Source organism: Mustela lutreola, chromosome 12 (genome assembly GCF_030435805.1).
Source record: "Mustela lutreola isolate mMusLut2 chromosome 12, mMusLut2.pri, whole genome shotgun sequence".
Classification (NCBI taxonomy): Eukaryota; Metazoa; Chordata; class Mammalia; order Carnivora; family Mustelidae; genus Mustela; species Mustela lutreola.
This window is the reverse complement of record NC_081301.1, coordinates 2,837,474-2,863,411: the sequence shown is the minus strand read 5'-3', so window position 1 is coordinate 2,863,411 and position 25,938 is coordinate 2,837,474. Positions and strand designations below refer to the sequence as shown.

Below are 25,938 nucleotides of genomic sequence, written 5' to 3'. Positions count from 1 at the left end.
GTCAGTGCTTGGGAGAAGCTCACCAAGGAAAGTCATCCTGGAAAAGTACCAGCTTGGAAGCCCGAGCAGAGCAGGCGGGCAGCTGATGCCCATTCAATCCGCTCAGCAGACACTTAATAGGCGCCTGCTGTATCCCGGGTCCTGGCCTGGGGTCCCAGACTCAAGGACACGAACAGGGCTTCAGCGGGGACCCCTGGAGAAACCACAGCTGTCCGAGGGGGGTATCTGGGATTTCCGTCGGCTACCCGGGTGGGAATTTTTCCCAGCAGTCCTCAAATGACCGGCCGCTCCGCGAACGGCCCGTGTGAGTCGGAGGGATGAGGCAGCGCCCGCGTTACCCAGACTTCAAGGCCAAGGTCACACCGAAGGTTTTCTACAAAGCCAGCAAGAAACTGCTTCTCTAGGATTTCCCTGCGCAGCCAGCACCTTCCCCGAGCTTCTGAGCACCTGCGGGTTCAAATCCTGCCTGGTTCCCCCCACACACCGTCGGCCGGCCGGCGCAGCTCAGAGAGATTAGGGCTCGGCCGCCTCGTCCCCCTCGTCCCCCTCCCCCACCCCGGGACCACCGCCCCTCGTCTCCCCTGCAGCCCGGCCCAGACCACTAACAGCCGCTCGGAGCCTCGGGTGACCTCGCCCAGAGTCCGGCCGCTCGTTTCCCACCTCCCGGCTCCGCCCAGAGGAGCGGCCTCGAGGTCCACCGCAGCGCGGGCTCCTCCGTCCGGCGCAACGTGGGCCGCCGACGGGCTCCGGAGCCACCGAGCAGAACACGTCCGGCTATTTTCGTTTCCCTGTTGCTGCTGAAATTAAACCCAAACGCGTCCCCGAACGGCAGCAACACCGGACCACGGCGCTCACGTCCGATCCCGAATCTCATTACGGCCCGACCCCGCCGGGCCGCGAACGTGGACGGTCAACAACACGGAAGCTGGAGGGAGCTTCCGCCGCGAGAGGCCGCGAGGAGCCTCTTCCGTGCTCCCAACCAAGGGCAGATGGCAAGGGGGGGCCGCCCCCTCCCCTGCAGGAGGCCCCTCGCCAGCCGCCTGTGCAGCCGAGTCCCTGGGGGCAGGGGTAGGGGGACGAGGGGGAGCCCCTGGGGGGAGTCAGCGCGGAGAGGGAGGGGGCTCTGAGGGACTCCCTTATTGGGAAAGACCCCTCCCAGCAGGTCCCCAGTTAGCAGGTCCCCAGGAGCCCAGCCTGGACACAGGGACTGCCACTTCACCTCTCTGCGCCTTGGTTTCCCTCTGTCAGATGGGGTGGTACCCCCGGCAGCCAGCACCAGGGCAAGCCACGTGCCCGGACCAGGGAACACACTCAGACCTCAAGCTGACATGAACACAATCAGGGAAGCACAGACGTGGTCCCGTTTTACAGATGAGAAGGCTGAGGCTTGGGGAAGTTACCTACCAAGTGTAGGCAGGTTGAAAGATGACTCCCAAAAAGACACGTCTGTGTGCTGGCCTCTAAAATCCACAAATGTGATCTTACCCGGAAAACGGCTCTAAGCAGATGTGATTAAGGATCGCATGGGGAGATCATCCTGGGTAGGGGTGGCCCTAAAGCCCACAGCAAGGGTCCCTTATAGGAGCCGCAGCGGAGTCACAGGAAGAAGAGAGGCCATGTGAGGACAGAGCAGGGACGGGAGGGACACTGCCCCGAGCCAAGGACACCTGGGCCCCCAGGAGCTGGGAGAGGCCGGGAGAACCCTCCCCGAGGCCTCGGGAGGGAGCACGGCCCAGCCGACCGCTGGACCCCAGAGCTCCGGGCTCCGCAGCGGGCCGAGTGTCGTTGCGGACCCCAGTGTGGTCGTTTACCATGGCAACCCCAGGTCGCGGGGCAGGCCGAGGCAGCCCTCACACCCTGAACGGCTCCTCCATGCCCTCACCACGACAGGCGTGGCCCCCACAGGCCCTCAGCAAAGATCTGCGGGACGGACGGAGGGACGGACAGAGGGTCGGAGGGATGACGTGGGTTTCAATGAGACACTAAGGCAAGAGTTCTGTCTCCCACAGGTTCCCCCACAACCCCCACTCCGGTGGGACCCCTGCAACCCACCGCTGGCACATGGACCCCCAGCTTTGACTCAGGGCTCTGGTGCGATGTGCCTCCTCCTTCTGAACATCAAGGTGCCTGGTCCAGCTCCTGAACCCCTGATCGGGGTGTGGGGCTCAAGCAAACCCAGCCAGCTTTCAGGCAGAGAGACTGGGGCTCAGATCTGAGCCTTCCCCCCGCCACACCCTCCAGGGACGCCTGCCCCCAGGACCCTAGCTCCAGGTTAAGGGCACGCCTAAGGCCTCCAAATCCCCATCCAGTGGCTGCGTCCATGTTGCTATAGGAGGGTGCCCAGTTCGAGCACCCCAAAATCAGGGGACCAAAGCAGGCCTGTGGCGCCCCAGCCCCAAGTGTCCATTCCCCTCTCCCCCACGCTCTGTGAAAGTCACTCTCTCACCCAGGGGCTACAGCCCAGCCGGGGGCAGCCGAGACCCCCTCCCCCTCACCCACCGCCGTCTCCCGCGAGCAGACTCCCACGTGTGGCAACCCCGTGCCTCACAGTCGGCCCTTCGAGGTCCCATCACCAAGGGACACAAGACATCATCCTCCGCCTGCCAGCAGGGCAGCCGAGAGCGTCCCTCAGAGCAGCACACAGTGCTCACGGGGAACCCTCAGGCGGACCCTCACCACCGCAGGAAGGGTCAGGTGTCCTGCTCAGTTGCTGTCTCACAGCTCCCGGGGGTTCCTGAGAGGACCTGGGATCCCCAGGGACTGCCACTTCCCCCACACACAAAACTGACATCCACCCGTCCATCTGCCCGGCCGTCCACCCGTCCCCACGCGCACAGTCGAGGCTGCCGAGTCAACTCTGTCCCCGTGGGGACCGGGGGAGGGGGGAACCACCCAGCCAGCCAGCAAGGCCCCACCAGGGGCAGCGTCCACACAGCACCCAAACTGGGGAGAGGTCTTTCAGGGGCTGCCTCTCGCTCTGCAGGGGCCATGAGGCCTCGCAAGAACCCCCCCTCCCCAGATGTTAGCCAGGACCCCAAGTGCCCGGAGCGGGAGCAGCAGGGCAGGCCGTAGAGGCGGCTGAACTTACCGCCCCCCCATCGACCGCACAGCGACGGTGAGTGGGACATGCTCCACGTGGGGGGCACGAGGGGGCGCGCGTGCACCTGTGCGTGCGTGTGCGTGAGCCGAGCAGGTCTGCAGGTGGACAAGGACTTGGGGAAATGTGGTCTGAAGTCAAAGCAGGTGGAGGGTAAGACGAGCACACGTTCCTCCTGTGTTTAAACGCTCTTGGGAGACCACGGTCTGTAAGCCACAAGCGCCAGCTGAGCGCGGTGAGAAGAGAGGAGGGCGCAGCTGGAGAACCCAGGAGGCTCCGCCAGCCCCGGGGGCAGGGGCCAGGGACCCTCCCAGGCTCGGTCTGCAGGGAAGACGCCAGCTCCCCGGTGGGGGGGGGGGGGGGGGGGGTTCGTGGAGACCCTGCTTCTCTGAACAACCATCGTGGGCTCTCAGCCTGTCGGGAGCCCTGGTCCCTTCAGGGGCTTCACGCAATCGAATCTCACCCATGCCCCAAATATCCACGTGTCATCCCCAGGCAGGAGGGACCCCACAGGGAGCCGCCTCTCCATGAAGAAGTCAGGGAGAGGGTCCGATTCCCGATGCCAACACTGGTGCCCCCCCACTCCCCAGTCTCCCTCGAGCGAGGGACGCCCTTTACATGTGAAACCTCAGCTGTGCCTTCTGAAGTCACTTCTCTCCCGACTTCTGTTCCCACCTTGACTGCTGCCACCCACGGGCTCCCCACCAGCTCCAAGGGACCGGCCATGACCTCAGGCAGGAGCTGTAGCCGCTGCTCTCCATCTGGGGAAAACGCACGCGGGAACTCTCCCGAATCAGGACCTCGTCTCTCCTGCCCCATCATGGCCACCCTGGCAGCCAGTGGGGACAGAAAGACACCGGACACGCACTTTCTTTTGGCGCACAGCTCGCTGGGGACCCTGGATAAGTCTCTGTGCCCCTCAAAGCCTTGGTTTCCCCATTTGGAGAGCCGGACTGCAGTCCCTGGGGCTCGGGGACAGAGACCTCCAGGAGAGGGGAGGGAGGGTTCCTGCAGCTTCGACACGGGTTTGGACGAGACCCCCACCCCCACCCCGCCTAGAGGGCGACTACTGACCACACGGACACACGCGTGGGCAAGCACCCCTGTGCAGAGCGGTGCCGCAGCGTCCCCTGGAAATACCGACCACGGTATTACCAGGCGACCCGACCACTCCACGTCTGGTGTTCCCCCACAGCAGCGAAAGCAGCTCAGAGACGAGCACACGGCCGCGCTCACCGCAGCGAGACGTGGGGCAGCCCACCCGTCCACGGACGTCGACAAACGAAGCGTGGTCCGGCCACAGCGGCCTGTTACTCGGCCTTAAAGGGAAGGAAATCCTGAGCCCTGCCCCGACGTGGAGGGGCCTGCAGGACGCGACGCTGAGCGGAAACAGACCCGAGAGGACGCGGCGTTGCAGGACCGGCTCCCAGGAGGCCCCGGAAAAGTCAGACTCATGGGAACAGAGAGGGCGGTGGACGCCGGGGCTGGAGGGAGGGGCGCGGGGTTGGTGGAGCGGGTGCGCACCCCAGTTCTGCGAGAGGAACACATTCTGGAGGCGGGCCGTGCCCTTAAAAACGCCTAAGACGGCAAACCTGCAGCTCTTTATTTCACCATGATAAAAACGGGATGGCTTGGGGCGCCTGGGTGGCTCAGTGGGTTAAGCCGCTGCCTTCAGCTCAGGTCATGATCTCAGGGTCCTGGGATCGAGTCCCACATCGGGCTCTCTGCTCAGCGGGGAGCCTGCTTCCCTCTGTCTCTCTCTGCCTGCCTCTCTGCCTGCTTGTGATCTCTCTCTCTGTCAAATAAATAAATAAATAAAATCTAAAAAAAAAAAAAAAAAAAGGGTTGGCTCGCCAGGACCCACACCCGCGGCCCTGCCACGTGGGTCACTGACGAATCTGGAGCCCCGACCAGTCCCTCCCTGTCCCCGGCCCCACAGGAGGATCTCCGCTGTCTCAGGAGCAGCAAAACCAGCCTCCGACGGAGACGGGGGACCTGGGGGCCTCAAAGTCCCCACGACACGGGCCTGCCCGGGGTCGGAGTCCGGGAACCACCCTAAATGGTCTCTTCCTTCCATTTTTCCAACCATCGGGCATGATGTCTAGGATTCCTTCAAGAGCTACCTCCCCTCAGGGCTGGCTTTGGGACACACGCGTCTTGTGAACGCATTAATACCAACCGGGGAGGCCGGCGCAGACTTCCTTTCTCTTCTCTTCTTCCAGAAGCTGCACTTTCTGGAAATTCCAGCCACGCCAGCCCCAGGGCAGAGCCCCAAGGGGGCACAGGGAGCAGGGAGCAGGGGCTCCATTGTCTGCCAGGAGCAGCTGGGCTCTCTCCCCTGAACCGGGGTCAGGAATGTTCGCAGCTGCAGACTCACCCTCCACCCCCGGTCGGGCGGGAGCCAAGCAGGGGAGGGAGGCTGCAGGGGAGGCCTGGGGGGCAGGGGCGGGCACGCCCCCAGCTGTCCCCACGCGGGAAAGCTGAGCCCGGGCTGGCCTTTCGGCGGCTGGCGGCCAAGCTCCCGCCGCGCCCCATCCCCCCCGACTCGCTCCGGGGGCCCGGCGAGGACAGGCAGCGGACGTGGCGGCCACCTGCCCACGGCACCCAGGAGCCTCTTGGGGCTGGGATAACCAGCACCAACCGCCTCACCCAGCGGGGAAACTGAGGCCCCCAAGCAGGGCCGGCTGACTGCAGCGGAAGAGAAGGTGCCTGGGACGGTACTCCGGGGGCAAAGCTTGGCTCTTGGTCTTTTCCCCCAAAATAGGAACGGTTTCTCCTGGGTAAGGGGGACGTCTGGAGTAAATAGAAGCCCACATGAGCTCCAGCCCTATAGCACCACGGACCACGTGAGGCCTTGCTGCCGTCCACGCTCTCGACCCTGCATTTTTACTGTTACACAGCTGGACGGCTGGGAACCGCGCACAGCTCTGGGCCCTGGCCCTTGCTCGCGGGCTGCGTGGACCCCGCGCCGGGCGTCTGGGACTCTCCCCGGGCCAGGGCCGCACACTCCAGCGACGCCCAGCCGCTGGGCCTTGGGGACGTTCCCACAGTTTCACCATCACCGTCACACCACAGCGAACGACTCTGCCCCGCACGGGCCCTTCCTGCAAGCGAGCCCAAGGCTCCGAGTCTGCTACGGGAGGCTTCCTGGTGGAGCCCCCGTCCCGGATGGTCGCCACCGCACAGCCTGGGCAGCGACGGCCTCCAAGCAAGAGCGGTCGGGCAGACGGGCACCCCGGGAAGCCCCCGGCACGGTCCCCCTCCGTCCTGTGTTCACTCACGTCTCCCTCACCCCACGTCCTCACGCCAACGGCCGCCAGGCCCCGCGCGGAGCCAGGCACAAGGGCGCCCCGAAGGCACGTACCCCAAGCCCACCCCCATGGGAAGAGACGGTTCGAGCTGGGCTCCTGGGCTGGGCCTGCGAGGTGCCGCCCACCCGGGTGTTATTTTTGAGAGCAGGGGGGCGGCCGAGGGAAGTGAGAGTGCAGCGGAGCGGCGCAGGGTGGGGAGGGCCGTGCGGCCCGCCAGCTGCAGAGCCACAGGGTGGCCCGGGGCGGCCCAGAGCACGGGGACCCAGAGGCAAGCCCCGGCAGTCAGAAGCTGATGGAGACACACAGGGCAGAGAAGGCAAGATGCAGGCAGACACTGGCTTGTGGGGTCTCAAGCCACGGGATGCCTGGGGCCCCTGGACACTGACTGGGAGGGACTGTGCCCTGATGCCTTCGAGGAGGCAGGGCTCGGCCGACACCCGGAGGCCCGTCCTTCCCGGGAAATGCCGCTCACGGCTGCAGGGTCACAGGGAAGAATCATAAACCCAGCCGCCCCAGGGAGACAGGGTCTGCTCCCACACACCCTGTTGCTAGAGCTCGGGGACGTCAGAGCTGCCCCTCCCAGTCCCAGAAAGTTCTGGCCTGTAGGGGATTTCATCATCCGGCCACTAAAACGCTAACCACAAGAGACTGAGCCATCCTTCCCCGCCTCCCCGGGTCCCTGGAGAGGCCTCCACCGCTGAGCCAAGGCTGGTGGCCTAGGGGCTCGGGGCGGGCAGCCACTCACCCGGGAGGCTGGCTCAGGGAGCTTCACTCCGAATCCTGTCTCCCAAGTACTGGCACCGCCAACTGCTTCCTCGAGCCAGGAAACCAAGCAGGGACCGGAGAGGAAAGGGGAAGCTGAGTGCCTTCGCTCTCCTCCTCTGGAGGAGGCGGCGGACACCAACAGTCACAGAACAGGGAGGTGCCCCTCGGTCAGGGCGAGGCGCTTTCCTTTCTCCAGACTGCTTACTCCGTGGGACCTTCTGCCAGCCCAGGCCCGTGGCGCTTCATCACCCAACTACAACACCCTCCGTTCAGTAAAGGAGTCTGGGGCCAGGAAGAAGGCATCTCGGGTCAGAAGAGACGGGGTCCAGATCCAGGTCCAGATTCAGGGTCCCGGACTCTGAAAAAGGGGTCCTGGACCCAGAGAGGAGTGTCAGATCCAGGGCGAGGGAGGCTAGTGGCAGCTCCCTCGTGGCTGCACTGAGCCAAGCCCCGACCTTGCCAGGCCAGAGCGTGAAAAGCCCCCAGGGCCAATACCAGCTGAGAGCGGGGAGCAGCAGGCAGGGGAGGTCATGGGGGGGTGCTTGAGCCCAGCTACCCTGGAGGAGCCCAAGAAGGGGGAAGCAGCAGGTGCTCGGAGAAGGGGGCAGTCACGCGGCTGGGCACCCCCGGGCCGTTCCAAGGCTGACTGCAGATGCTTGCTCCAGGAAAGGCACGTAAGCAGAGGGTCCCGCTCCATCGCCCACCCCCCGGCAGACATCACTGATCCACACGGCCGCTGAGCAGCCGCATGCAGGGACCCTCCCTGACCTTCCCAGGGCTGCTCTTCAGGCAGGCCGGGCCCAGAACCAAGTCTGGAACCCTCCACAGCAGCACAGGAGAAATGGGGAGCTCTCGTGGACAGTCCAGCTCCCCCCGGTGAGAACCTGGGTGGAAGAAGGCGGTGTCTGGGGCCCCACAGTCTGGAACGCCCTGGCCAGACCTCAGACTACCTAGGATGGGAGGCACCAAGACAGCGAGTGCCCCAGCCCCGTCCCCAGGCCCCACACTCAGGACACCGAAACCACAATCACTGCTCGGGGGAGGGAGGGGGCGGGAGGGGGGCCTACACGGGAGCAGAGGCTCCAAAACTCATGGGTGGGCACAGAGAGAGCACTGAAGAGCAAGGAACCGACCAGGGCCCAGGGGCTGGGTGCGGAGCGGCTCTGTCCCCCACACTCACCACCCCGCCGGGGTGCCTGGGCTGCCCGGGGGGCCACAGGTTGGGGGGCCGCAGGCTGGGGTGGCCGGGGACGCCCACCCAGGCCCCATCTCTCCTCTCCAGGCACTGGCAGGAGAGGTCTCGGCCCTGACCCTGCCAGGCTCCCGGGAACCAGAAACCCCACCATCTCAGGGATGATTTTACCAACAAGGAGGAAACTGAGAGGCCGGCCTGGGATGAGCTGCTGGATCTGTTAATTCCTTGAACCGTTTTTCTAGAAATCGTCGTTTATGATATTTCGGGGGGGGGGGGTCTCCACTTCCATTCCTGGTTTACTAAAGACGCCCTGCCGGCCTCAAGGTCACGGCGCAGGCTGGACCCCCCGGCCAGGTGTTCCCCGTGCTTCCCGGAACCTGAGGTCCTTCCTGGCAGGTTCACAGGTGGCGAGCCGAGCAGACCCCAGGGTCTGACGCACCTGTCCCTGGGAGGCCCCGAGGCCCACGCTGATTTCACAGCGGTCGGGACACGGTGAAAGTCTCCACCTCGGCACACGTGAAATCGCGGAAAGCCTCAGCGGGCAGGCGTGGCAGTGACAAATCAGGCTCCCGGGCGGAGAGGAGGGTGACGGCCCCGGCTCCGCGGGGACGCCCGCGACACCAGCCATGCGCACAGCGTCCTCCGGGCCGCAAACAGACCAGCGAACCTTCAATCTGTACCCACGTGTGTCTCTGGTCCCATCCACACCAGGGCCTGCAGAAAGCACAAACCACATGGGGACAGGCCATGACCCTCCAGGGTCCTGGAGCAGAAGGCAGAGCCCAGAATCCCCTCAAGGGACACGGCACACAATCACGGTCCCTTTCTCCTCCCCGATAGGCACCGCCTCCAACACAGGCCCTGGTGGCTCTCAGAAGCGGGGGACAGGATAAGGGGCATCTCGGGTCTCTGACACCAACGCACTGTCCACCAAGGGTGCCCCGTGCTCTGACAGCCCAGGGCTCAGTCTCGGGGTCCGCCCCACCAGAGCTCAGGCCTTGAGAACGAGACACAGGGCAGCTGGCTCACGTGCGGCCCCCGGGGTCGCGGCAAACACTCCCGGCTGAGACTGACGAGGCCGGCGAGTTACCCTCCCCGGAAGCCGCTGCAGCGTTGTTTCCTGATTAAAGCCTTACTGAATCGATAGCAATAAAGCGGTCTCCGAGAGATCGATCGAAGCAGAGCCCTTTTTAAGAAAAACCACTCTTTCCACAAGCAAAAATCACTTAAAAATAACCCACGCGACTATTTTGGGTTTTGCAGCAGTCTTGCTGGGTCTTCGCAAAGGCCGTCGTGTTACCTGGAGATGAATCAGGCCGGGGACCCGCACTTCCCCGGGGAGCCGGATTCTGCCGCGCCGGCCGCGCGCTTCTGAGAAATGAGGACACCTGTTCACAACCCGAATAAACCGTGCGCTTACGGAGGCAAAACCCTTAGTGATCGAGAAGGTTGTGCTCAGGGAGAGTCTGGAATGGAGCCCCATGCTAGGGGGAGGCGTCTGTCACCCTGGCCGGGGGCCCTGGCCCCTCAGAGGCCTGCAGAGTTTGTCCCACCGAGGCCAGGGCCAGCCCGTCAACCCCCAGTCCAGCCTGGACACTGACAGGGTCAGCCACACAGAGACCGGAAAAAAAGCAGGAAATCCAGAGCCAGACAGAGAACAACGGGGCGGGGCTGAAGCGTCCCCCAACCCCCGGGGCAGGGCAGATTCCAGACAGAACGCTGGGGGAGCTGGGCCTTCCCGGGCCGCTGGCCAACAACAGACTTTGAGCCCCAGGGGCGAAGCCCCACCAGCTCCCCCACTGTCCGAGCCCGACATCAGGGCACCCTCCTCATCACCCCGCATGGGGGCCGCCGCCGGCCAGGCCCCTGCCTCCCCCAGCACCCCAGAGCCCGGAGCTTCTCTCCCTTCTCCAGGCGCGGGCCGGAACAGTTTTCCTGCTGGGGTGACCACATCCGTGTCCTCCCCAGCCTCAGGTCCCGGACTGCTGACTGTGGCCTCCCGTCCTGTCCCAGCGCTGCGGCCAAGCAGAACCTTCTGGAGCCAAACCCAGGATGTCATGCTCTCTCTGGCCCCCTTCTGCACCCCAGGTGAAGCCTCCTGCCCACCCACTGTCCTGCCTGCAGCCTGGAAGGCCGTGGCTCCGAGCTCCTCCAGCCTCCCCCAGAGCTGACCGCGGCTCGCCTTGGCGGTCCCCCAGACTCACTCGCCCTGAGGGCCACTGGCTCACAGGCACCAGGTGCTCGTGAATGTTCCCTGTGAGCTGGAACGTCCCGGTGAGCTGCGGGGCCGTAGGAAGAGCCCCAGGGAAAGGCCTGGGAGGAGGAGGCCCGGCAGGCAGCAGGGCAGGCAGCAGGGCAGGCAGCCGGGCAGGCAGCAGGGCAGGCAGCAGGGCAGGCAGCCGGGCAGGCAGCAGGGCAGGCAGCAGGGCAGGCAGCAGGGCAGGCAGCCGGGCAGGCAGCCGGGCAGGCAGCAGGGCAGGCAGCAGGGCAGGCAGCCGGGCAGGCAGCAGGGCAGGCAGCCGGGCAGGCAGCAGGGCAGGCAGCAGGGCAGGCAGCCGGGCAGGCAGCAGGGCAGGCAGCAGGGCAGGCAGCCGGGCAGGCAGCAGGGCAGGCAGCAGGGCAGGCAGCCGGGCAGGCAGCAGGGCAGGCAGCAGGGCAGGCAGCAGGGCAGGCAGCCGGGCAGGCAGCAGGGCAGGCAGCAGGGCAGGCAGCAGGGCAGGCAGCCGGGCAGGAAGCCGCCACCCCCAGAATCCGGTTGCCGGGAAGACCATGACCCCTCCCAGAGAGGCCTGGAGCCCCGTTACATCCCACAGGGACCCGTATGGAAACCAGTGCCCGTGGGTCCCCAAAGCTCCCGTCACAGGAAGCAGCAGTGTCCAAACCACAGGAGGGGATGGACCCCCAGGCTCCCGGGCCTCTGGGGACCTTGCCTGCTCACACAGCAGCACGTTTCACAGGTGAGCCCACTGGGGTGCGGGCGGGGGTAGGGGAGGGGTCACTGAGAAGCGTGTCCAGGGGTGCATGTGGCCACGTCAGCGGTGGGGCAGGTCCAAGCCCGGGCCTAGCCTGGTTCCCGATGCCGCCACGATGGCCCTTCTTCCGCTGAAGGAGGAATCACAGCCAGGGCAGCCCGTGGATAAGGGTCCCCTAGGCCCACGCAGTCTGCAAAGACACGGGCTTCTCCCCTGAGCCCGGCCACGCAGAGCCACGCACACCAGCAGCTGCCCTCGGACCCAGCAGGGTAGGGACAAAGGCTCCCGCACCCTGTCGCCGGCATGGGGTCCTCAGGGCCAAGCGCCCCTCCATGCGCGGGGGCAGGGGGTGGGCACGGCTGGGTCCTGAGCCCCGCGCAGCGGACGGACCGCTGCCCCGACTCTCCTGCCAGCCACAGCTCTGCTGCCTTGCAGCCTGGCTGGCGAACAGATGTTCCATTTAAGCAGCTAAATTACCACAAAATACACCCAGAGAGACGGCAGGCCAACAGGCCAATTTCTCCCAAGGTTTATTTGCATGAGAAGGTAGTGGTACGTGAACATTCTGTCTTCTCTTTTTTTGAGAAACAAAAAAAATTCACTACACACACGCGTTAAGAGAAAAAAAGACACCAGTTTGCGGCACAGGAGCTGCCGAGGCAGGGTGTCGACGGCTCCCACCCCTCACACAACTCAGGAGCCCCAGGGCGCCACGTGGGAGAGGGTGCCGGGCCGCAGGTGGGCGGGTGGCCACGGGTCTGAGTCCCGCCTCCATCCCCTACCTGCGAACTTGGACCAGCTCCCGCGCTCCCTGAGCCTCAGCCTCCAAGGCTCTCCACCGGCTGCCGATGGCCTCCGCTCTCCGGGCCGTCCTCCGCCAGGGCCAGGTCTGTGACCACCAAGCACCTCAGTCCTGTGACTGACTACCATCACCCACGCGTCACGGGCACTCTGGGAGCGGCCCAGACCGGGCGCAGCACAGCAGGTGACACGTCACGCCCAAGGAACGCCGACTGGATCCCCAGCCCACCACCCAGAGTCAGGCTGGGTCCCGGCGCTGGCCTGCACGTCCCCGGGGCCACCGCAGGGCAAAGCAACAGAAAGGCTGAGTACCGGAGCTGCTCCGCTGAGTGCCCAGGCCGGGGCTTGTCCCACCCTGCAGGACACAAGCTCCACCAGCCAGAGGCTCAGGCAGGAGGGAGGGCGTGGGACGGGGACCCGGGGACCCCCACGCTGGTCCACAGTGTGGTCCCTGGCATGACCAGCACCAGAGCAGGGGGCGGCCAGGGCTCCCCACAAGGAGACAGGGTGGGCAGAGCTCCACAGGCAAAGCCCGGAGCCCTCCGCCACCGCAGGAGCGTGGATGCCAGCCCCAAAACGGGAGGCGGAGGACATCGCCCAGACTTGTCTGGACTGCGGACAGGCACAGAGACGGGACCTCTGGCCGGACAGCCAGCACAGACAGCAGACCGCACCTGGCCTCCCGACCCCAGCGTCCCCTCGGAATCGTCCACACTCGCACCTAATTCCAGCAACGAGCCCCAGAAATGTGGCTGGGCTTCCGAACCCCCTGCGGGGCCGGAGCAGGTGCGCACCTGCCGCCTGCGGACGGCGGGGTTCACAGCCTGGACTCGCCGGCTCCGGCAGTCACTCCCAGACACGGCGTGTGGCCCCCGTAGGGGAGACCGGCAGGAGCCCCGGGCCGGCGGGAAGACCCACGGGAGGGGCGGCAGGGAGGCTGCGGGAGCGCGCGGCCGTGGACGTGGGGAAACCGGCTCTCCCAGAAACACGGAGAAAATCCACATCCCGACTGAACGCTGAGGCCTCCGCTGCGTGGCTCCCGGACATCACCGCGGCCCCGGGACTGCTGCTCTCCTGCCTTTGCCGGGTGGCGGCAGGCACGCGACGCGCGAGCCAGAGCGCAGACTCCCGCAGCAGGCGCGGGCCGGCTTCCCCACGAGAGAGGACACGCGCGCAGACCCCCACCGCCTCCTGACACCTGGGCCGCGGGACTCCTTCTCGTTCGAGAGGCGACTCCGGATGCCCCACGAGCCCTGCTCCCATCCACCCGCGGCGGCACCGAGAAAGGACAGTCCCACGCTACGGGGGGACAACCGACGCCTAATGCCTCGCGGGCTCCCTGGACCCATCTGTCTTCGCCCGAGCTCTCCCGGCCACCGTGTTTCACGGACTGAGTCAGAGCCCGGAGCAGAGGCAGCCGTTCCCGGACTCCTCACCCCTGGAGGGGGAAGGCACCTTGGGGCATGCCGGCCCCGGTGCCCTGCGTCCCAGAGCAGCGCGTACCCAGGGGTGCACCCACCCAAGAAGGGGCCCGAGAAACGGGCCACGTGGGAGGCCACGTGGGGCTGACTCACCCTTCAGACCCAGCAGGGCCTTTCAGGGGCCCAAATGTGTGCGAGCTCAAAGACGATATTCAAATAGATGCTATTAGTATTCTGACCTTGACGTCAACCCAGTCATAAATGCAGGACTTTTAACGTCTCTTGAGGAAGGAGGAGGCCACGGGCAAAGGCGTGCAGGGCTCTTGAGAGTCACACGGTGGCCCTGCGGGTCCCCACCACGGCCAGCACAGGCTCCCAGGGCACGTCCCCAGGGTGTGCCCTCACCTGCCACGGACTCCTCCCAGCCCCACAAGGAGATGCTACTTTTCTGGGTCAAAGACACGTAACGAAATCTAGGGTCAGCGACTCTGTTCCTTCACCGTGATGTGCCACCAGTGCCACGATCTGGATCCAGAGCCTTGTGGCCCCAAACACAAGGCCACACCGTGAGCAGCCAGTCCAGGGCCCTCTCCCCTGACCAGCTTCCACCTGTGCCCGACACACGCGAGCAGGGAATCACACCAGCCTCCCCGGCCCTCGCGCTCTCGGGTCTGGCTTCCCTCCCCAGCACGACGTCTCTGAGGCTCAGCCACACTGTTTGCCTCTGCCTGTTCATCCACTGAGAAGGATGCCAGTTTTCACACCCATCCTACAGAGGGGGAAACTGAGACCCCACAACAGTGCAGCGCAAGGGCCCACCGTGGTCAGCAGGGAAGCCAGGACCCCAGCCCCGAGCCCTCGCCACCCCGACTGTGCCCGGACACCTCGAGGGAGGGGGAGCCCGGCCCCCTGTGCAGCCAGGAGCACGGAGGCCCGGGGGAGCAGCCATGGGGCAGGCCCCAGGAGCCCGGTCACACCCCACTGCCCGGCCGCAAGCCTGCTTCCTTTGAGCTCTGGGCTAAAAACAAATGAAACCGAATGGTTCAGAGTCAGTTCCCATGCGAAGCCCGTCATCCACGGAGGGAAACAGCTCGGATCGCAGCGGTCTCGTCCCTCCCTGAAAGGACCGACCGTTCGCTCCTGTCCCCGCAGCCAGATGAGCCGGGGGCCGGGGGGTGGAGCCCGCCCCCCATCCTGCGCGTGGAGGGGCAGATTAAGAGTGGGAGGAGCTGAGGGCAAGGCGGGGAGGGAGGGTGTCAGAATGTGGCTGCCATGAGCATGGGGACCAGACCTTCTGCCACCCCAGGGGCCTGACACGGGATGTGAACAGACGAAACCTTCCTGAGGTGTCCTGTGTGCCTGGGACGTGTGGTGACGCCCCCAGGAACCAGACACCCGCTTACAGTTAAAAGCTGGGATGGTCCCTGCTCCAGCCGTGACCACTGTCACCAGGGCACCTCCCCGTTCCTGGGGCAACACGGAGGCCTCCCGGCACACAGCCGCCACCCCCAGGGGCCAACGCTCACAGAAGCCGTGCCACGGACCACAGCCGACCCCCACGGGGAAGCCAAGCCAGAGAGGCCAGACGGGAGCTTCGGAGCTCTGGCGTGAGAAAGGCCAGGGCCCGTGGGGCCCCGCGCCTCTGAACTGGGGGGACCCTGGCAGGTGGCTTCGCCCGTGCACCTCTGCAGAGGCCCCCCCTCCTGGGGCCACGGGGCCACACCACCGGCCCTGGCAACATCCTGCGTCTAAGACGCAGCTATGATAATCAAGTAAATGTCGGTGCAACGTGTGTCCCCAGGAAAGGAAGGGGTGCTCAGGGAGGAAACCAGGCAGAAGCAGGGCTGGGGCACGGGGGGCAGCACAGGAGCAAGCGGACGCCCGGAACCCCAACAGCCCACCTACGCAGGGGCTCCCAGGGACGCCCTCTGGCACCCGCCCGCCCACCACCCACCTTCCACGTGTCAGGGACGCACCTGTCAGGCCACGGCGGGACCTCGCAAGCTTCGGGGCGCGCCGGGAGGCAGACAGCAGGAGACCAGCAGGCGCCCCTCCCCGCACAGACGGCGGCATGGGCTGGGGGGGGGCAGGGGGCAGACCGCCCCCACTCCTGTAAAGACCTGGAGGCTGAAGAGCCCAGCGGACAAGCGGGAGGACGGCGGCGGCCCCCGCACGGGACCACGGGCGCGGCTCCTGTGAGGCCCGAAGCCCAAAACACGGCAAACCAACAGAAGCGTTCCCAGGCTCAAGGTGAAGGTGACGCGGGGCAGACACGCAGGGGTGTTGAAGCCCTTCTATGACCTCTACAGAGACAGGCACATGAAGCCCACGGAACAGGGAGGTGCCCCCGCCCCGGGGTCCCGGGGCAGTTCAAGCCCAGGCCCGCCGCCCTCGGCGGTCACGCATTTGTTGTTCCTGTTTATCTTCTGGATTCAGAAACCGAAACAGTGGGAACAGCTACAGGCTGAGAGCCCAGAGGCTCGGGGCTCCTCTGGCTGCCCCCAGGCTCTCCCTGGCCTGAGCAGGGCAGGCCTTGTCGGGGCAGGGGACAGAGGCTCATCCCACGCAGCTGGGGGCAGGGAGTCCCCCGCGGCGCAGGCGGTGGGCAGCGGCTGGAGCGTCCACTCCGGGCACCAGGCCTCCCCCCGGTACGTCGAGGACCCTGTCACCTCCCCAGGAAGACTCCACTGGCAGGCTTGCTCGATTCCTCCGCGTCGGGAAGCACCATGTTGTTTCTCCAGGACCCCCCCAGACAGTCAGGGACACAAAGTCGGGGGTCTCTGCCGCTCTCACCCAACGCCCACGGGCGGGTGAGAGCGAACGTGCCAGTGACACAGAGTTCCCTCCCAGCGACGGGCAGCAGGAGAAGGGGACGGCTGCGGGTTGGCAAGAGGCTCAACCTCCACGTGGCCGTGGGACCTCAGGCAGCCGCCTCGGCCTCTCCGTGAAGTGCCCAACCCGGTGTCACCCTGAGTGTCCTGAGACGCGGGGGCGTGCTGGCCTGGGCAGCCAGGGACCCAAGCCTTCCAGAACAGGGCACAGCCGGCAGCTATGATCTAGAAGACCTGGGGAGCCTGTCTCTGTAGCAACCACCCATCTCTACCCTTCAGTTACCCAAAGGCATCCAGTTTCCAAGGCCATCTCAAGGGCCACCTCCTCCACGAAGCCCTGCACAGTCCCTTCCCTCCAGGATCCAAGCATCTGTCTCTGATAAGAACTATCACAGCCCCCAGAGATGGGACAGCAAATCACGCGTCTGTCCCCACCTCCTGCCCCGTCCAGCGCTGGAGCTCCTGGGACGGAACCAGCAGAGAAAGGGGCTGAGACCCTTCCAGCAGGCACCCAAGGTCGCCGGCAGACGGAGGGGCAGGGCTGCCATCTGGTCCTGGGCCCCGTCTCCTTGGCCAAGGATCCTCCATCTCTCTGGGCGTCACCCAGCCACCACCTAGCCCGGGGCTGGAGGGTAAGTGAGGTGCGGGAGGGCCCGGAGGCAGGGCAGGGGGGAGGGTCCAATCCAGGCGCTGGCCGCCCACCCTCTCTTAACCTCCGTGAGGCTCCGCTGCAGCTGGGCAGCCAGAGGCGAGGTGGGGCCCACTGGCCAGGGGAGGAGGCTGGGCCAGCCAGCAGGACCACGCCGCCACCTGGGCCTGGGGAGGGAGACTTATGGGGCCAGATGTGAGGCAGAGACAGTGCCGGGCCCACAGTTTCCCACCAAACCCTCCCAGCAGCCTGCAAGGTGGCCACGGGCATCCCTGTGCAGACGAGGAGGCCAGGGCTCAGCCAGGCCCACGACCCTGTGCCACAAAGACCCCCACCGCAGCTCAGGGGCCGATGGCAGTGGACCCCCCCACTGCCCCTCCAGAGGCCAGCAAATGTCCGCGCCGTTCCAGACACTGGGGGACTCAGCCCCGGTGGCCCCTGCTGCCTCTCCTGTGAGGTGGGGCTGAGGACCGAGCCCCACCACAAGCCCTCCACGGAGGAGATGAGGTCCCGGCCCCCAGCGCTTAGCCCAACTTCTGGCGCAGGTGGAGAGAGCTTGATCCTTGCCAAGGACGTCCGAGGGCCCTGGATACAAGTGGAGATGTGACAGCAGACTCTGGGAGGGCGGGGACCAGGGACCAGGGCTCCTTCAGAGGCCCCAGGACAGGCCCTGAGCCCCGCAGGCAAGCCCACCCCCAGGTTTGTACAGGCCACCAGCTAAGGAAGGTTTCTACATTTTTAAACAATCAAAAGAATATATTTCATGACACATGAAAATGATAGGAAATTCAAGTTTCATTCTCCGTAAAGTCTGCTGGCCCCCGCCACACTTCCTTGTCTCCAGATCGGCCCGGCTGCCTTCACACCAGGAGGGCAGAGCTGAATGGTTACGACAGAGCCTGTCTGGCCCACGAGGCCCAGATATTTACCGTCTGGTCCTGGACACAAGACCAGTGCCGGCCTCTGCTCCGGGAGCGGGGCGCTGGTGGTCAGCCGGGGCGCCGCAGGAGACAGGCCCTGTCAAGGGGCAGTCAGGACGGAGGCCCACCCGGCAAAGCGGCCAGACTCATGTCTGGGTCTCTGACTGAACCAGGACCCTGCCACCCCGGCCCCGCAAGCACTGTCTGTCCCAGATATCCCACGCCTAGAAGCCACGAAGCCGGGGACACAGACGTGGCCTGGACACGAGGCCAGGAGGAAGAGGCTGGAGGATGTGATGCTGCCAACTGCCCAGAGCAGGACCCACCGCAATTCTGGGAAAGATGACAGAGTCCCTCTCCAGAGTGGGGACACCCCTGGCCACCCTAACCTTGTGCAAGAAAGAGCTTGAATGAATGAGGCACAGGGTGGGGGCTCCCCATGGCTACACAGGCTCATCAGGCCTCCAGCAAGGCTGCTGCACACATGACCCCGGGCTCAGCGGAGCCCCTGTTCTCTGCACAGGGACACCACGTCCAGGGCCCAGATGGCCTCCCCACCAAATGCAGAGCACACTTCCAGGCTCCAGCCCAGCCCAGCGACACCAAAGCCACAAACAATCCACCAACCACCACCACGGCCAGGCGGTGCCCTCCCATGACGTGGGCCACTGATGCCCACGGGCTCTGCCTGACGAACCCACACGCAAGCTTCAGGACCCCCCACACACAGCCCAGGGTCCTTCGCAGCCGGTCAGACCAGCACCAAAGATGGGACCCCGGTGCAGTGGCCTCGGCCACCAGCCCAGGCCCCGGGTAGCCCACTCAGAGCCTTAATCCCTGCCACGTGCGAAAGCCACGGTCAGGGAAGTCCACATTTCTCCACTTTCACCCCAAGAAGCCTTTCCGAGCGCTTTTCATGGCCGACCTCCCATACGACGCCGCAGTGCCACAGAGGTACCGTGCGTCTGTTTTATACTCTGTGTAAATCTGAGCTCTGTACGTAAAAATAACATGATTTCCTCACCCCCAAAGACTTGATTTCCGCCACACTGGAGGCCATATCACCCTGCTGAGAAGGCAAGGGTTCGCTAAATCGTGTTATTAAAATTAACATCGTGCATTTCTTTTTACCTTTTTAACCGGGTCACCAGAGATTTTGAAATATGGAAGGAATTCACGTGTTTCTATTTGGCAGCCGTGATACAGACAGAAAACAAAGAGAAACGTGCACACAGCACACCCATCTACACCTGCGCACGCGCGCGCGCGCACACACACACACACACACACACACAGCACCAGCTCCCACCGCGCGGGCCGCGGGGAGCAGGGACAGCCCGCAGCGCTGTGCACACCGGCACCCAGATCTTGGCTTCTAAACACCCCCCGCACCACGAGGGAACCAGAGCTCCTCCGAGAAAGGGCTGACTCCCGAGCTGGGACAGGGAAGAATGCAAAAAGACGTCTTGCTCCAGAAAGTGGCTGAGAACACGGGGCGCCTGGGTGGCTCAGTCGGTGAAGCATCCGACTCCTGAGTTCAGCTCAGGTCGTGAAATCGGGGTCGTAAGATTGAGCAGAGCCGGGCTCTGTGCCCAGCAAGGAAGTCTGCTGGTCTCCCTGTGCTGCTCCTCCTCCTCTCTCCCACCCTCTCTCAAATAAATAAAATCTAGGAAAAAAGAGGAAAAGAAAGAAAGAGGGAAATAAAACAGGAAAAAGGAAGGGACGGAGGGAGGAAGATCTGCTGGGAACACCTTCAAGTGCAGGGCAGCTGCCTCGAAGCAGTTCCCGGGTCAAACGTGGGCGCGGAAACGAAGGCCAGTGACGGATGACCACCGGCCGAATGAAACAGGAAATCAGAACGCCAGCTGGCAGGAAGAGAGGACGAGGAAACACCGGAGGCGCGACAGAGCGACGGCACGGAGCGGACAGGCAGACACCGCCTGGGACAAGGCTGCACGTGCCACCTGCAGGCCAGGAGCCGGAGCCGAGGCACCGTCGCTGGTCCCCCCCACGCAGGCGCACACCCGACACGGGGTGTGGACCCAGCGGTGGGACGCTCTGCCACAAAGGGTGCCTGGAACCCGCAGGGTGTCGAGGTCCTGGGCACCGAGGGAAGGCTGCGGGGCTGCCCCGGACCGAGGGGCTGAGGAGGACCGCAGACAGCACCCCTCCGGTTCCCCTACTCCTGAACCAGCATTTCCGGGGCACACATGAGTGGGTCACGCCTGAGACGGGGCTGAGAGGCTGAGCTGCGCTCACCCAGAGCAAGGCCCTTGTTTTGCGGGCGACGCACTGACATGTTCGGCGTGGGGGCCCCAAATTTCCCCCTCATCTCCACTGGGGCGAGCCACGTGGAGCTCTTCCGAAAGTCTAAGATATTTTCCAAAATTTGGAAAAGGACAAGAGGCTTCCTGTTTCCACAGAAGCGAGGGTTCCTCGGTGCTGCGCTCTGCCCTGGTGTCACACGGCTCGGCCTCAGGGCCCAGGCCCCGGCAGCCTGCCCTCAGGAGCCCCGAACACCTGCGGGCCGCCTGCAGGCCACTTCTGCAGCCGGGGGCATCTGGGCGACACTGCCACACTCTCGCTCTTCCAGAAGCGTCATGAGAGCAGGACCCCGGCCACGCGGCCCCAGCCTCTCGCCAAGCACAAAGCCTGCCTCGGAAGCCCCCGAGATGACATCCTAGAGGAAGGCTCGCCCCAGTCCCCCTCCAGGCGGGGCTTTGCAGAGGAGGCAGCAAGAGTGTGGCCCCCACGTGCTGGCTGGAGTAAAAGCACCCGAAGTACAGGGTTAGCGACCTACCCCTGGCGCACGGGGGGCCGTAGCCAGGCTCACCACACCGAGAACCAAGAGAGTGCAATCAGAGGAGGCTTCCTGGAGGAGGGGCCTCTAGACCAGCTCCTCCAGGAAGAACCAGGCCCAGAGAGGGGGAGTTCTACCAGCAAGGGCACAGCTCATCATGGATGCTGACGGCAAAGGTACGGAAGAGGGCAACAGGCCTGAGGCAGGGTTGGGGGGCGTGGGCAGAGGAGCTATCCTGGGGGAAACCTGAGTGCCAGGCTTCCCAATCTGTTCTCCGGGGAGGAGGCCTGCCGGGGCGCTGTGGGCAAGAGGCCGGGCGGGTGGTGCCCTCCGGGTTCAGACCTAGGACACAGCGCAGGGGCTCTCTGCTGGCGTCAGCAACCTCAGGACGTCCACGGCCAAAGCCGCTCCAGACACACAGGATCTCTCGTCAGGATCAGCGATTGCGGCCATACCTAATTATCTTAATTAAACCCAAGGTGGCTTCCAGGCATTTTGGAATAAAAAATAAAAAAATTAAAGCGCAGCCTGCCGGCTCCAGGAGGGCACGGCGGAGGGGCCTCCCGGTGCTCTGCACGAACACCCCCAGCCTCCGGCTCTGCACACCGCAGATGCCCCGTAAGTGCACACGCTCTTCTGCTCCTCTGGGGCCAATAACCCAGCTGAGTTCAGCTCAGAGGGAGGAACATTCCCAACGCCATCCTCTGAAAACAGGATGTCACCAGGAGAAGCCGGCACGGGCTTCTGGAATAAGGAGACAACATGGAGGCCTCCGGGCTAGACGGGTGTCCGGCTCTCCAGGACCACGGAGGCCGGAAGGCCCTGCAGACCCGACTCGCCACAGAACACAGGCACCCACCGTGCACCCCATCCTCCCCGTGGAAGCAGACATGCGGCAGGAGCCACAGAACGAAAGTCAGCCAGACGGCTCGAGGAAAGCTTGCGGAATCGAATTCGCTCTGGCAGTCCTACAAGGGAGAATTAAGCTCGTGGCCTGGTTTCCCCTCTTCCGACCTGTGTGACCCGAGGCCACCGGATCTGAGCGTCAGCGGCCTCATCTACGAAACAGGAGCGGCGCGGCCTCCCCAGGACCTTCCCCAGTGAGAGAGGGAAGCCCGCACTGTCCTTGGGATCCGAGCATCGGGGACCAACAGGACATCTTTCGTCCCCCGCTCTAGGGATGGCAAGCTCCCTGAGTCACAGAGACCGGCCACACCGAGAGGCCCCCGGGCTGTTCTCCCAAACCGGCACGGCCAGACCTGCCAAAGAGAATGATTTCCTTAACTGTGAATATACAGACGGAGCCAAGGCGTAGACCCAACGAACACAGGTTCTCACGGCGACAGAAAAACAAAGATGGGGTGACCCACCCCAACCCTTACAAGATGACCGGCGGGCTGAGGTCAGGGAGACCAGCCCTCAGCCTCAGCCAAGACAGTGGTCCCTGCCAGTGTCCGAGGACCCACCTAGAATCACTAACGTCAGCTCTGCGCCGCACTGAGGACGGTTCCACCTTAACCTCGGGGAACGCTCCGCAGGCAGCATTAAGGCACTTACTACTGCTGTTCCCATTAAACAGATGGGGAAACTGATGCCCCAAAGGTGGTCAACTCCCTAGAAAGTGACTTCAGCGAGCACATGTCCACGAAGACACACAGACGCTCGCCCGTCTGCTTCTCCCCAGCACCGAGTCCCCCTTGATACCCTTCACAGGCTGTGACACGGGGAGGCTCAAAGGGACTGTGCTGCTGTCAGGGCTGCGGCCCCCTCGACGGCTCTAGGGACCCCAGGATGTCTCTGTACTTCCAGCACAGCAGCTGAGCCAAGCCACCTGCACAGCCGGGGTGCCCCCACTTCCCACGCCCTGCCCAAACCCCAGCTGGGAAAGGGCAGCCCCGGGACCTAGAGGCCAGCCAGGTCCAGCCTCCGTTGTGTGGACCTGCCCACCCCAGGCTGTGTCCCTTAGCCCCGACCTCTGTGCCAGCCAGCCAGGAAGCCCGCCAGGAGCCAGCAAGCCTGGGCAGCCCCTGCCGTTGACAGCCAAAGGCAGACACTCCCGCCCGTGGCCGGCTCTGCCCTCTGCAATCCTTCCTGTCCTGTTTCTCCGGCCCAGCCCCGTCCCCACCCCCAGCAGAGGACAGAGGGGAGGAAGAGACTCAAGGACTGACGGACTGATGAAAGCACCATGCAGCAGGACGTCTGGCCCGGGGAACTCCGGGTTCCTTGGCATGAGAGAGCCTAAGGACAGCGCCGGTGTCGGGGGAGCCCTGAGACCGCACCCCTGCACGCAGAGGCTCCCTCAATAGGCCGCCTGCCTCCGGGGTCCTGGGTTGTTATTGCTGAGTGGGACAGCAGCCCCCTACCCTCTCAGGGCTCCTCTTTGTCAGCAGCCACCCCCTCCCCCCGGAGGAGGGGATGCCCTCATCTCCTTGGAAACGCAGTCCCTGCCAAAGGGCAGAGGCCGTGCAGCCCAGCCTGGAAAAGCCGTGACTCACTCCATCCCGTTCTCCCTAGCGGGTTTTCCGAGGTCACACAGGAATCGCTGTTGTCCACGCGGACTTGCTGTGGGCCACAGAGGAAGGGGCTACAGGGCTAAGAGGAAGGTCCATCCTGGACAGGGCTGGCCCCCCCTTGGGTGCCCGGGACCCCTTCACATGGAGCTGGGCGGAGCGAGCGGTGTGACTGGGGAAGGGCCAGCCGGAGCTTCCTTCTGCTCAAGTCTTCGCCAAGTTCCCTTTAAGGGGGCAGCCAAGCAGCTCCTGCCGGCTGCGCAGACATTTTCCTGCCCGCCGGCTGCCACACGCCTTGGCCACGACAAAGGCCACCCTTGACGGTGCTGCGGAAGCCAGGGGGCTGCTGCCGCTCGCAGCAAGCGGCCGGGTCCTATCCAAGGGGAGGCGGTCAGCCAAGCCCTCCCGCTCCCTCCAGCCCTCGGGCGACGGCTCAGCGCCCCGCCGGTTCCCCAGGCCGCGCCCGGCGGGTCCCCCACGGTCCCGCCACCAGGCCACCAAGCCGGGGGACACGACGCCCAACGAGGCCCCCGGGTGTGGCTGGCTCCCCGGGGGCCGGAGGGACGGGAGAGGGGGCGGCGGCGGCGGGTCCCCCCTCACCCGGGCGCCGCAGACCCGCCCGGGCCGCTTCCCGGCGGTGCCCACGGGCGGCGGCGGCGCGCCCCGGGCCGGGGGGACTTTGGTCAACTTCGCGCCTCCTAGGGCGCGCCCCCCCCGTCCCCGCGACCGCCGCGCGCCCCGACCCTCACCTGGGACATCTGCGGCCGGAAGTTGATGTCCTTGAGGTCGATGGAGCCGGGGGAGAGGTTGTGCAGCAGCTGGCAGAGCAGGACGCCGTCGCGCAGCGCCTGCGCCAGGTCGAACACCACGGCCGAGGGCCACACGACCCGGTGGTTGGGCGGCAGGACCTTGCAGTCGATGAGCCAGCGGCCGCACTGTCGCCACTGCTCCATGGCGCCCGCGGCGGCCGCTCCGCCGGTCCCGCTCAGGGCAGCGCTCGGGCCGAAGTGCGGCGGCCGCGGGGCATCCCGCCCGCGCGCGCGGGGCTCGGGGGCCGGGGCGGGGCTTCGCGCGGGCGGCCCGGGGTCCCCGCTGCGCCGCCGCGCGTCCCTCCTCTTCCTCCGGCTCCGGCTCCTCGCGGGCCGCCGCTCCCGCCCACGTGCGGCCGCGGGGTGGGCGCCGCGCAGCAGCACGCGGGACCCCCTCACACGCGCGGGCGCCCCCGCGCCCCGGGCCGGGCTCCACGCCGCCCGCCGCCGCAGCGCCCCGCCACCCGCCCCTCCGGGCGCCGCATGCTGCGCTCCGGGCGCCCCGCGGCCGCCGCCGCTCCTGCCCCGCCCGAGACAAAGGGCCGCTGGGTCGCTCGCTCGGCGCGTCCGGGGCCTGGGCCGCCCTCGCCGCCGCCGCTTTGTTCGCCCCGCCCGCGGGCTCCGCGCTCTGCGCCCGGCGCTCGGACTCCGCGGCTCGGCGGCTCCGGGGTTGCGGGGGCGCGGGGGGCGCGGGGGCGCGGCCAGGGGCGGGGCGGGCCGGGGGCGGGGCCGGTGCGCGGGCCTGGCGCCGCCCCCACCCCCACTTCCTGCCCCGCCGCCCGCCAAAGTTGCGGAGGGCGGGGGCTGCGGCGCCGCCCCGGGCCGCCCACTGCGTCCGCGGGGCGCAGGGACTTTCGGGGAGCGCTGCGCCCGGGGCCAGCGACCTCGCGGGGGGAGGGAGGGCCGGGTCTCGGTCGCTGCGTTGGCCCTGCGTTCCGCCCGCCGGCGATCGGGCGCTGACCCCTGTCGCGCTGGGCCCCTCCGCAGGGCCCTTCGGAAAGGACAGATCCAGGAGGGGGCACCGACTGGGCCGACGGCCCCCGCGTCCCTTCCGTCCATCAAGCCGTCCCGGAGGGATAACTCGAGGCACACACGGGCGGGGGTGCGCCCAGAACCCCCATCCCATCCTCTGCTCTGGCAAAGGACCCGAAAGCAGCCCCCCACCCACCCCAGACCCGGACCTCCGCACGAAGGCCGGGATTCCCCTCCTTTGTGACCCAGAAGCCCGGCCATTTGGAGCTGCCCAGAGGGCAAATCCTGGCGTGTCCGAGATGGAATATGTGAGATTAGTGAGAGAGAGGGCTGGTCAGGAGGCCAGAGCTGCCTGGGCCCTGGGTCCTGGCCGGCAACTGGCTGACTGCAGGGTCCACTGACCCCGCCCTGAACTCCTTCCTGAGCCGCGCCCTGGGGTGGGGGCCAATGAAGTGATGTGGACCCTGGCTCAGCTCAGGACCTGTGGGTTCCCATTACGGGTGTGCTGGGCCACCGCAGGCGAGACACAGCCCCCCTCTGAGACTCTAGGCCACGCTGGGGTTGGGGGGAGGCCACCCACCTGGACAATAGTGGTTGAGTTCTGGACCTGTGGCCGTTGGGGCGCCTAGCCCCTCCTCCGCTGGATGCCACCCCCACCTCCTTGTGAGCACAGAGAGGATCCCCCAGGCCTTCTGCAGAGCTCAAACCTGCCCCTTCCCCAACTGAGGAGGAAGCCTGGGTGGGGGGCAGTCCAGGGTCCAGCCCACAGAGAGAATCAGGAGAGGAGCTGGACTCCCGGATACCCCCAGGTCCTGGGAGGAGTGGTCACAGCCGGAGCCAAACCAGGCCCAGTGGTCAGGGAGCTCCAAGCCACAGTGCAGGTGT

The 25,938-nt window shown here is 65.8% G+C and overlaps 1 protein-coding gene across 7 annotated transcripts in view; it reads right to left on the bottom strand.

The window, feature by feature from the left end:
* Positions 1–24,847, bottom strand: part of VAV2 (vav guanine nucleotide exchange factor 2) — a 148,434-nt gene extending 123,587 nt beyond the window's left edge. For 3 of the 7 annotated variants that reach the window (XM_059142145.1, XM_059142139.1, XM_059142144.1), the window contains exon 1: positions 24,022–24,324. In XM_059142145.1, the coding sequence (XP_058998128.1) occupies positions 24,022–24,225 (204 nt within the window). In that variant the 5' untranslated portion in view covers positions 24,226–24,324. Of the gene's footprint in view, positions 1–8,807; positions 9,083–9,668; positions 9,974–15,538; positions 15,651–24,021 lie in introns of those variants that run through there. The other 4 variants (XM_059142137.1, XM_059142138.1, XM_059142140.1 and 1 more) reach the window with 4 other exon arrangements.
* Between the last annotated feature and the right edge of the window lie 1,091 nt (positions 24,848–25,938).